Consider the following 12,440-nt stretch of genomic DNA (forward strand, 5'->3'; position numbering starts at 1 on the left):
TTCTTTATACCCGTCAACTATGCGGTGACTCCGGCGCGAGCTTAACCTATAATAAGACTCCGAACTCCTAAACTTATCTGTGAAATGACACCAATGTCCTTTTCCCTTTATCTACAGTCTATCTAAAGATTATAGCTAATTTCGTCAATTCAAATCGGCAGGGCAATTCATGTAAATGGTTATAGAAGAAGGGATTTTATGGTAACTTTATCTCCTATTTATTGCATAGATAAAAAGGATAAACAATTCAAGAAATAATAAATTAACGGAAACCAAATTATCTATTTTAGACGGGGAAATTTTTAACGGCGACCGGATAGTTTTTCCGTCCGGCCAGTTGGGTTCGATATTTCCTATATAAACTCGTCACTAGCCTCCTCTCCTCGCATATTTGCACTCATTCTCTCCGTCCGCTTGCTCCCTCGTCCGCTTGGTCTCTCTAATCTCTCTTTCTAGATCCGGAGCTCCTCAGTGGTAAGATTCCGTCTATTTATTGGAATCTTTTATTTATTTTTTATTTTTTTGTTTCCTTTTTACAAGATATTTCTTGGTTGAGGAGAGCTTTAAGATCGGTAGCGCAGAAACAGATCGAAATAGTATTATTAATTTTTTATTTTCCTTTGCTCATAATTCAACGGATTGGATAACTTGTATATGTGATGAATTCGTTGATTGATTTGAGGATTTGCACTTTTTGAAGAAGGATTAGCGACTGAATAGAGTATTATTACTTAATATTCCCTTCCATGGAACCCTATGAAAATGCTGTTTCACCTTTAGAATGGTCACGGGGAGGTGTTTAGAATCTTTATTTTGTGAGGCCCTCGGGTTTGATCTGTTCGGAATCATTGGATGGCTTTCTTAGGTTAATTGAAGATGCTAGTTTATTTACCGTCAAGTGTTAGTCAGTCCTGCGTCGACGCCAATGAGGACGTCCATACATGATGCAGTTTATCTTTGGGCCTAGTTTGGTGATCCGTTGTTCCTTCTAATCTGAATGCAAATAATACAATGTTGTTTCTGCTGAAGTCATGTGTTTGGGGTTATTTATACATGATTTCTTTTTACGTTATTAGGTTTGTTCATTAGGTAGATTGCATGGGGATGTGAAGTTCTAGGCCGATTCTGTTCCTATTTTAGGTTTGTTAATATGCAATTTTGTTTAATTATCCATTCCCTGTGTTTTGTTAGGGTATTTGCTCCATCTAGGAATGACTTCAAACTTTTCTTATGGGCTGGTTTGGTTCCTTGAGTCTTTGTCATTGAGGCGGTGACACAATTTTGTGATAGGAAATCATCTTCACTGAAGTATAGTATCTAATGGTAAAAGATAGAGTTTGCCATTGTGTCCTGCATCCATATTTTTTTGGCTTAAAATATGCTTTGATCTGCTGGTGTTTATCGGTACCATTGTTCTTTAAGCCTATAACATTGTTATTTTATTCTAAATATTTGTTTTATTCTATAACTTTCCAATCATATAAAATTTTAAATTTAACAATCTCTATGATTAGGCATTTTTTGATTTATTCTCCAATGCTTCTTAATTCATCTGCATGTTGTAGATGAAGGAAGATGCTTGATTTTAGTCTGATAGTATAGCTCTATGTTACAATATTATTTCATATGCATTTGGAATGCTCTGTCATTTATCTGTATACCTTAAGAAGCTATCTACTTATGCAAATACAAGAATATGATGAACTGGCGTGGTTAAATGAACTTTTTACTACTTGTTCCATCCCTTGTAAAAAATAGCGTCTTAACTATGATTATTTCTCACCATTACAGATTTCTAATAAGTTAAAGGCTTTATAGTTCCCTTAAAATGTTGTTTCCTTGGATAAAGGAAATTTGATGAAAGCTATTCGGCTAAGTAACCTATTATGGATGCTGGGTTGTCTTACAAGTATGCACTGGTAATGCTGATTACTGCCATCCGATATGATATAATTTTCTGTAATAGTTTTTGTTGATATCCTTAAGCTTAATTATATATATTTTTTGAATTTAATATGCAGAGTCCATCACACTTCTGGAAGTCATTTGGAGATTTTACAATTCTGAATACTAGTCTTAATTTATCTGCACTTTTGGCATGTCATGTGCATTACTCTCTAAAAGAAAATCTGCAAGAGCACCACATAGCGCTGTTTGGAAATACAGTTTAATTTGTATGCATTTACATATGAGATGGGGTGTCGAGGAAGACCATTCTTTGATCTTAACGAACCCCCTGCTGAAGAGGACGAAGAGAATGATGGTGTCCTCTGCTTACAGCCTCAAAAGGCACTTCCATCTTCAAATCCTAGAAAGCCTGATTTGTTTGCATCATCGGAAGGTTCTCAAAGAATAATAAATAACCATGCGTTCTCGCATGCATCTTCTCTTTCAGGCTTCCAGCCCTTTGTTAGGCCTAAAGATGTGCATAGTACTGAGGAGTGTGTTAAACAGAAGAAAGATGATTTGGAATCCAAAGCTTCTTCATCCTCTAAGGTGTGTCATATTGAGGAAAATAAAGCAGCACCACCACAGCCTCTTGGCCTTCCAGCAGATGCTCCAGCCGTTGAAAGAGAGGAAGGGGAATGGTCGGATGCTGAGGGTTCTGCTGAGGCACTTCGAAGTAATACAAACAGCGGTAAGCATGATCAATCAATTAATGATAATGGATTAGCTGCACAAAAGCAAGAAATGGCTGAGAGAGATGCTTTTTCTACTTCTGCAAAGACTGCTGAAAATATCTCTAATGATGTTAGAGTTGCTGGGGGTACCAAGGATGATGTTGCGGACAATACCAAGGATGGGAGTCGTGGTCAGGCTTCTTTAGGGTTGGAACCAGAGCCATCTGATGGGACGTGCAACAATAGCCGACAGTCTGAGGGCAATTCAAAAGCAGATGTAGCAATGGATGGACAGGAGGAATCTTCAGTTGTGAATAAAAGAGAAGTTAAAGGAGTTGAAGCAAGTCATGCACTAAGATGTGCAAATAATCCTGGAAAGAGAAATAAGCTTGACCAACAAAAGGAGGCAATGCTAGGAAAGAAGCGTAACAGACAGACAGTGTTTCTTAATTTGGAGGATGTCAAACAAGCTGGCCCTATTAAAACTTCCACTCCAAGAAGGCAAACCTTTTCAGCACCCATAACTACTCGGACAGTGAAGGAAATTCGTAATATTCCTTCCCCAGCTGAACGCAGTGGAGATAGACAGGGCCTAGCAAAAGATCCAAAACAGGGAGATACATCATGTAATGAAGGTGGCACTCCAATGGAATACAATGATCATAAATTTGAATCTAATGGTGATATAAATCCAGGACCTAAGTTTAAGAGGTTAAACAGTGGCAATGACACCCCTGCAGATATATACCCACCATCCGTTCCTAGACAGGGTTCATGGAAACAGTCCATGGATTCCAGACTAATCAAGAATCCACAAGTCTCAAGTAGGAAACAGCCAATGGTCAATCAAGTATCAGTGGATCAAAAATTAAGCAACAAGAAACATCTTCCTGTCAAAAAACAAACTACAAACAGTACACAGTATCAAGATACATCTGTTGAACGCCTTTTGCGTGAGGTTACCAATGATAAATTCTGGCATAATCCAGGTTTGATATTTCTAGTCCTTTGCATGTTGAAACTGCTAGCTATTGACTGTTTCACTTATTTTATCCTAGATCTTGCTTGTATCCTTTTTGGTCTCTTTTTTGGATTAACATGCACTTTGGTGTTTGGTTTGTTAATTTGAGAAACAGAATTTTACTCTCCATGCTGATCTTTTTCTTTTGGAGCCTTGTGCAGTTATGTAAAGCTTTAAATTGCAACCACCTCTATGATATTATCCTGCTCTTCTTTTGTCCTGGCTATGTGAGACAACCAAAACTGCCTTATCTGCAATTTTGATAAAAAAAAGCCTTTTTTGCAATTTTGATAAAAAAATGCCTTCTCTGCACGAGTTCTGCCAACTAATTTTGTGAAAGATGGAAAGACAAAAGTGGGGTTCCTTTGGATGAGAGTAAATGTAAAAGTAAATTTTACTTGGAAGTTGAAGATGGTTACACTATCCATTCGTCTTCTTTCTGTATTTTCCTCTTGGCTAATATTCCCTTACTACTCTGGTGAAAAGGTTTAACTCAGTTATTAAAGGGTTGCATGGGTAGATATATTGACATATTGTTAACATCACATCCATCTGCTTCTAGTATAGTTTAAATGATTGAGATGATTTGGGAGCGTCCAAATCCAACAAACAATTTACAAATTCATACCACTTAATGAACTACTGTTGTGATTGCCAAAAGCTGTTAGAGCAGGTCCTGAAATTTATTTTGTATTTTGGATCATAAGTTTGTGAGAAATGAGGTGTGGATAACTCTCCATCATGCATGGCAAAAGGATCTTCTGCAGCTTTATTTGGTGGTAGTCTAATTATTTTCTTTTGATTGTAAACTGTTGACCTTTATTACATGATAAGAAGAATGAATAAATTACAAGCATGCCAAGCATCCCTTAAATAGGCTGGGCTGGCACAAACCATCTAAGCTTTTCTTTACTGTTTACATTTACAGTCTAAAGATGTTACCCAAACAGTTTGCTGATCTGTGGTCCAAAAAGAAACTGGCTCCATTTCCCTAACACTCCTATATCCTTCATAATGTTCCAATGTTGCCACTAACATTGACTGCTGTTTACATTACAGTCTCTAAAGATGTTACCCAAACAGTTTGCTGATCTATGGTCCAAAAAGTAACTGGCTCCATTTCCCCAACACTCTTATATCCTTCATAATGTTCCAATGTTGCCACCAACATTGGTTGCTGTTTACATTACAGTCTCTAAAGATGTTACCCAAACAGTTTGCTGATCTGTGGTCCAAAAAGAAACTGGCTCCATTTCCCTAACACTCTTATATCCTTCATAATGTTCCAACGTTGCAACTAACATTGATTGCTGTTCTTTAGCCAACCAATGACCACTCTAGAATCCTATTCTATCATTATGTTCCCAACATTTAGTGACCTTCCCAACCTTAATCCTAGTAATACTTCTATCAACTTGGTCTTTGTGGGGTCACCATTGGCATGCAGGTCTCTATGAGATTTTAAAATTTCGGGTTTCCCATCCCATGTTTCTATCAATAATATTTAATTAGACTGGTCAACAATTGATGGGCCACCATTCCAATGAGACTGAAGACCTGAATGTTGAGAACGAACCACCTAATTTCTTTAGCCAACCAATGACCACTCTAGAATTCCTATTCTATCATTATGTTTCCAACATTTAGTGACCTTCCCAACCTTAATCCTAGTAATACTTCTATCAACTTGGTGTTTGTAGGGTCACCATTGGCATGCAGGTCTCTATGAGATTTTAAAATTTAGGGTTTCCCATCCCATGTTTCTATCAATAATATTTAATTAGACTGATCAACAATTGATGGGCCACCATTCCAATGAGACTGAAGACTTGAATGTTGAGAACGAACCACCTAATTTCTTCCTTGAAGGATGTCATCCATGGTGAAAGGATCAACCATATTTAATGTTTCGACCAATGCATCACTTTCACTAAGATGTTTTCAATGATTGCTTTAGAGTGTGCCTTTCCATTGAAAATTCATTTATTCTTTTCTTCCCATATTGTCCAATAACTGCTGTCATAATACATCCCAACAAAGAGACCTTAAATAAGGATTCCACATCAGTTGGAGGGCTACAATTGAACTCAAAAGGATACAAGCCATTCCCAAAACTTCATCAGTTGTAGGTGGTCCTCCAATTATTTTAAGTGTCTGCGTTGACTGCTGAATTAAAGGTTTCATATAACTTCTCAGATTTTTTTGATTGTTCATTACTTCTTTAGGATTCCTAAGGAAAAAAGTAACTCAAAAAGCAATAATTCAGTTTCAATAATAACACTTGCAAAATTGCGTTTTTCTGGAATCTTGTTATGAGCATCAGTCACATGTATTTCAAATTTCTATGTGTGTATCTGTTTTGAACTATCCCATTAAAAGAAAAACTTCATGAGGATTTTTTTAGATGATCTATAAATGTGCTTTGACTTGAAGTGCAATGAAATATTGATAACAAGAGGTCCTGCAATAGTGGCATATGAGGCTCCCATATTACACTCTTTAATCCTTATCTGAGATTTCTATTGCTTCCTCTAGATTTCCCCTTTTTATTGGGTTATTGTTTGTTTTCATTTATGGTGTCATTTTATGTTGTCCATCTCTCTCGGTATATAATGACAATGTTGTTTGTTAATCAGAGGAAACAGAACTTCAGTGTGTTCCTGGACGGTTTGAATCTGTAGAAGAGTATGTTCGAGTTTTTGAACCTTTGCTTTTTGAGGAATGTCGAGCACAACTGTACAGCACTTGGGAGGAATTTACTGAAACAGTTTCAAGAGATGCACACATAATGGTCCGCATCAAAAACATGGAAAGGCGTGAAAGAGGTATTTAATGTTTACTGGTATCAGGGCCTTGATCTTTCCATGTTTGCATTACCAATCTATTTTATGGGATTTATATCTTATCTTTGTCATCTCCATCACTTCTGTTGATGTCTTATCTTACTGTCTGAATTAGATCAAATGATAAGTACATGGTAGCTTTTCTTTTACAGGGTATAGTGTTTTGAGAGCACCGTAATTGATTTTTATAAAATTGATTCAATCCATTTCTTCTTTGTTTAACAAGCTTCAAATTTCATTATTGATTATTGACAACTTTGCACAAGCACTCTGTTTTAACAGAACTGGTTTTTAAATTATCTTCTTTATAGGTTGTGGTCAATAAGCCAGGTGATAGTTAAGTGGGCTAAAGTACTCATATAAATCCTGTTTTGAAAACCAAGTCTACTTTTATGATGCTTTATGGATGTACTTGGTTATTAATTATTGGCTTATTGCTATAACTGTCTGTTAAGCTGTTTATAATTGAGATTTTTGAATATCATTCTCCTAGTTTTGTTAAATGTAACTATTATATTTTTGGGTTTTAGGATGGTATGATGTAATAGTTCTTCCTATGCATGAGACAAAGTGGACATTTAAGGAGGGCGATGTTGCTGTTCTTTCATCACCCAGGCCTGGAACAGGTTTGATATGAGTTCTAATCTTTTCCCCTGGCCATATGCTTGCTTTATGTAGTATTTATATTTGATATTTGAATGTTAATTTGGACATCATCAAGCAGCCAGATCTAAGAGAAACAGTTCTGGAGTAAGTGAGGATGATATGGAACCTGAGGTCAATGGGCGTGTTGCTGGTACCGTTAGGCGATATATACCCATTGATACTCGTGATCCTTCAGGAGCCATTCTTCACTTTTATGTTGGGGATACATATGATACTAGCAGGTCACTTTCAGATCCTCAGTTCAAATTGTGTGGTTATTCTTCCTCTGAAATTATTTCTCACTTAATTATCTGAGGACAATATGCCTCCCGTCAATTAGTTGCAAGATTTTGTTTAACATCTTCTAACAGTAGTTCTTTCTCTGGTTTCAGCAAGGTTGATGATGATCATATTCTGAGGAAGTTACAGCCAAAAGGCATCTGGTTTCTTACTGTTCTTGGTCCTCTTGCAACTACCCAGCGTGAATATATTGCTCTACATGCATTTCGGCGTCTCAATTTACAGGTATTTATGAAATCCAATTTACTGCACGATGGGTTTTTATTGTAAGTTTGTAATGTCTTGAGTGAACAATACCCTTTTGAAACTTTATGTTATGGTCTTTGCACAGATGCAAACTGCAATCCTCAAGCCTAGTCCAGAACACTTTCCAAAGTATGAAGAACAGCCACCTGCCATGCCTGACTGCTTCACACAGAACTTTGTAGAATACCTACACAGGACCTTCAATGGTCCTCAATTGGCTGCCATTCAATGGGCTGCAATGCATACAGCTGCTGGTACCAGTAGTGGGATGACAAAGAGGCAAGATCCTTGGCCTTTTACGCTTGTTCAAGGGCCTCCAGGAACAGGGAAAACACACACTGTGTGGGGAATGTTGAATGTTATACATCTTGTTCAGTATCAGCATTATTACACTGCATTGCTCAAGAAACTGGCTCCAGAAAGCTATAAGCAAATTAATGAGAGCAATTCTGAAAGTGTCAGCACGGGATCCATTGATGAAGTTCTTCAAAGCATGGATCAGAACCTACTCCGTACTCTGCCAAAACTCTGTCCAAAACCCAGAATGCTTGTATGTGCTCCTTCAAATGCAGCAACTGATGAATTGCTAGCACGTGTCCTAGACCGTGGATTCATTGATGGTGAGATGAAAGTCTATCGACCCGATGTGGCCCGAGTTGGTGTTGATTCACAGACTCGTGCTGCACAGGCAGTTTCTGTTGAGCGAAGGACTGAACAGCTTTTAGTGAAGGGCCGCGAGGAAATTATTGGATGGATGCACCAGTTGAAGGCTCGTGAAGCTCAATTATCACAGCAGATTGCTTGTCTTCAGAGAGAGCTTAATGTTGCAGCTGCAGCAGGTCGTTCTCAGGGATCTGTTGGTGTTGACCCTGATGTTCTTGTTGCTCGTGACCATAATCGTGATACATTACTCCAAAATCTTGCAGCAGTTGTGGAGGGAAGGGACAAAATTTTGGTTGAGATGTCCCGCCTTCTCATCTTGGAAGGCAGGTTTCGTGCAGGTAGCAGTTTCAACATGGAAGAAGCTCGTGCAAACCTTGAAGCTAGTTTTGCCAATGAAGCCGAGATTGTTTTTACTACAGTCTCAAGTAGTGGTCGCAAGTTGTTCTCTCGTCTCACTCATGGTTTTGATATGGTTGTTATTGATGAAGCAGCCCAGGCTAGTGAAGTAGCAGTTCTTCCTCCTCTTTCTCTTGGTGCAGCTCGCTGTGTTCTTGTAGGAGATCCTCAGCAGCTTCCAGCAACAGTTATAAGCAAGGCTGCTGGGACCTTGTTATACAGTAGAAGTCTCTTTGAAAGGTTCCAGCAAGCTGGTTGTCCAACAATGTTATTATCTGTACAGTACAGGATGCATCCTCAAATCCGTGATTTTCCTTCTAGGTATTTCTACCAAGGCCGTCTGACTGACAGTGAAAGTGTCTCCAATCTACCTGATGAGATTTACTATAAAGATCCTTTATTGAGACCTTACTTGTTCTATGATATTACACATGGACGTGAATCCCATAGAGGTGGATCAGTCTCTTACCAAAACATCCATGAAGCACAGTTCTGTCTCCGCTTATATGAGCATCTTCAGAAGACACTGAAGTCTTTAGGTGTTGGCAAGGTTTCTGTTGGTATAATAACTCCATACAAGCTGCAGCTGAAATGCCTTCAACGCGAGTTTGAAGAGGTTTTGAATTCAGAAGAAGGGAAGGACCTGTATATCAACACCGTGGATGCATTCCAAGGTCAAGAGCGTGATGTCATAATCATGTCTTGTGTCCGTGCCTCAAATCATGGTGTGGGCTTTGTTGCTGATATCCGTCGAATGAATGTTGCCTTAACTCGTGCAAGAAGAGCACTATGGGTATGGCCTTTCTTCTATTTTACTGGCACACACACAAACACAAGCATGAACTATGAATTGGTGTATGTTCACTCTTTAAATTTGCTGTTCTAACAGGTCATGGGCAATGCCAATGCTCTGATGCAATCTGATGATTGGGCTGCGTTGATCACGGATGCGAGGGTGAGGAGCTGTTACGTTGATATGGATTCTCTTCCAAAGGAGTTTCTGGTCACAAAAGGCCCTACATACACTCCATTACCGGGGAAGGCTTCTTCTAACACGAGGAATTTGAGAGCATCTGGACCAAGGCATAGACACATTGACTTGCATCCTGAGTCCAAGTCAGTCACCCCTTCAGAGGAAGATGAGAAGTTGAACAATTTACCAATAACAAGGAATGGTGGTTACCGAAACTTCAAGCTGTCAGTAGAGAATTCCTTAGATGATTTAGATCAATCAGGAGATAAATCTCGAGATGCTTGGCAATATGGCATCCAGAAGAGACAAAGTTCTGCTGGGGTAGTCAGCAAGAGAGATTCGTAATAGGCAGTCAACGATGTCTGCATGTTTTTATGGCGCCCAGGGGAGATTTGAGCGAGGTTAATTGATCTCTATTTTTTGTTAATGCTCCTTCCCAGGGCTGGATGGACAAATTCAGGAGAATAATCTCCTCTTCTGCTTTGTCCAGAAGAAAGCGTGATTAAGTCAAGATCAAGCACAGATCCTGCTAAACTCTGGTGACTTGAGTTACTCAATCAGCTCAGGTGGATCAAATGGAAAGTTGGAGTTTGAGGAATGAGAACTACATTGATGAGTACTTCGGACTAAAAAGGATGCATATATCGCTAATTGGACTGACTCGACATCGAAAATGGTGTTGCAAGAAACTGATTGCTTTCCAAGTTATCATCAGGCTTAGCATGGGGATTTTGTTAAGTTTTTTTTTCGGTCTTCTTTCCTGATGACGTTCATAGAACTTGGGAATATTGTGCATTACACACAGACAAGCAAGTTGGCCTCAGAAGATCAGCAAGCTTCTCATCTTTCGAACAAGAATCAAGCATTTTGTTGGCTCTTGTTCCTGGGAATATGACAGCAAGCTTAGCATGGGGATTTTGATAAGTTTTTTTTTCGCTCTTCTTTCCTGATGACGTTCAGAGAACTTGGGAATATTGTGCATTACACACAGCCAAGCAAGTTGGCCTCAGAAGATCAGCAAGCTTCTCATCTTTCGAACAAGAATCAAGCATTTTGTTGGCTCTTGTTCCTGGGAATATGAGAGCCAGATTTTTTGCTCTCTTGCTTAATAGCCTGTTGACTGCATGGAACACGGTAAACTGGATTTCCGAGTATCCTTTCGATTGCCCATGTCCGGGTGCATGAGGCGATGTTATATTCAAGATTTTATATGGTTATAGGTTTTATGTTTCTTCTGTCTCCAGTTGTTTGAAGAGGAAACTGCGGATGGCAGCCCCAACAGGTATATTGAGGTTAGACAATTCTGTATAGAAGATGGATTACAAGATCTGTCATGTACAAGAAAAATCATACTAGAAGTAGTTGGGATGTCACTTATTAATCATTTAACTGTACATTATCAACTTTTCTAATAACACAATTCTTTCTTTATTTTTCCCCATGGTATCTGTGCGATTTGTCCGTTACGCTTAAATGTGGTTGCTTCTTGCTTTATTAGTCTGAGCTGAGGAAAGCATTGCTGTCACTTCCTTTCAGCCCATGACTTAAGTTTTTCAATTGAAATGCCAAAATCACCCATCAGAGAAAAAAAAAAGAAGTACCAAATCCCATGGATATTTATAAAACCCTGTTTTAGAACATAAAAATGGAAATAGAGATGAGCATGATTCGAAGAGATAAGGAGGACTGTATTTTTTAGCATGAGAAGCTGAGCCAGTGAGCTAGAATGGGGCCATGTAAATCAGAATTTGGTAGAGTTTACTGTTTACCCCCGAAATATAAGATACTAAGGTTGACGATCTGTGAAACACGGGCTATGGAACCAATCAAGAGACGAATGAAAAAAAAAAAGTTGGAGGTAGTCGTTCTAGCCCTTTTCACTTGATTCCGAGATGGAATAACTGATTTGTAGTTTTGCAAGGAACTTAGGCTCAGTTTGGAAGGAGTACAGAGTGCAAAATCTTATGTTTTGTATTATTTTTGTATTTTTTTCATACTGAGCCTTAAAGGCTCGAAGGAGTACAAATATATTGTATTGTTTTGTATAGATTTGCACACATACTTGTATTTGTATTCCTTCCAAACTGAGCTTAAAGTACTGATGGAAGAAAGAAAATGCCGACGATTGAGATTGTGAGAATATGAAGATTGTGTTTCCCACGTAAAATGAACATTTCCTAAATAAAAAAGAGAATTTTTGAGACAGTGGGGTTGGGGGTGGGGGATAGGGATAGGTGATTTCAAAGGGGTCGGGGATCTACTGCACTTGGACACGTGGTGCAGCGTTCTATTCAGTCTGTGACAAGCATCTCATTGCACGTGCATAAATACCCATGTATATCAGACCATACATCATACATGCAATGGGACTCGTGTGTAAATACAGTTGTATACTTATATTAGGTAGGCTAGATTCACGTGACAAGGAGAATCACATAATTCAACCTCTTGTGACATTTACATAATGCCATGAACGAGGTTCATCCTCTCTACATTTCATCTCTTCTCTCCACTACCCTATCCCTATGTGACCAGCAGGCACGGGTGTTGACACTCGACGGTCCAAAACCAGCCCGAAGGTGTATTCCTTCTGCGTACCAGGCCGAAATGGAGCATATATGCATTTGGTAAAAGCCCCCTAGATTAGTTATAGGCTTTACCAGCAAACCAGCTGGTACCTTCTATCCCCATCTCTCAAGTCTCATCTGCCTTAAAATTTCTCCTTGAAGCTC

The 12,440-nt window shown here is 38.8% G+C and overlaps 1 protein-coding gene across 5 annotated transcripts; it reads left to right on the plus strand.

Moving 5' to 3' along the window:
• Positions 1-288: 288 nt before the first annotated feature.
• Positions 289-11,149, plus strand: LOC148851343 (putative helicase MAGATAMA 3). 5 transcript variants are annotated; one of them, XM_088947668.1, is made up of 9 exons: positions 289-474; positions 1,792-1,919; positions 2,022-3,610; positions 6,279-6,467; positions 7,016-7,111; positions 7,207-7,372; positions 7,523-7,655; positions 7,762-9,528; positions 9,625-11,149. In XM_088947668.1, exons 3-9 carry the CDS (start codon positions 2,194-2,196, stop codon positions 10,051-10,053), a joined length of 4,197 nt encoding a protein of 1,398 aa, XP_088803794.1. In that variant the 5' UTR covers positions 289-474; positions 1,792-1,919; positions 2,022-2,193; the 3' UTR covers positions 10,054-11,149. The 5 variants fall into 5 exon arrangements, with proteins under 5 accessions (XP_088803794.1, XP_088803796.1, XP_088803795.1 ...); XM_088947670.1 differs by having other exon boundaries at positions 7,210-7,372; XM_088947669.1 differs by lacking the exon at positions 1,792-1,919 and having other exon boundaries at positions 363-474.
• The last annotated feature ends 1,291 nt before the right edge of the window (positions 11,150-12,440 follow it).

This window comes from Nelumbo lutea, chromosome 5 (assembly GCF_056320005.1).
Source record: "Nelumbo lutea isolate HS-2025 chromosome 5, American lotus-T2T, whole genome shotgun sequence".
Lineage (NCBI taxonomy): Eukaryota > Viridiplantae > Streptophyta > Magnoliopsida > Proteales > Nelumbonaceae > Nelumbo > Nelumbo lutea.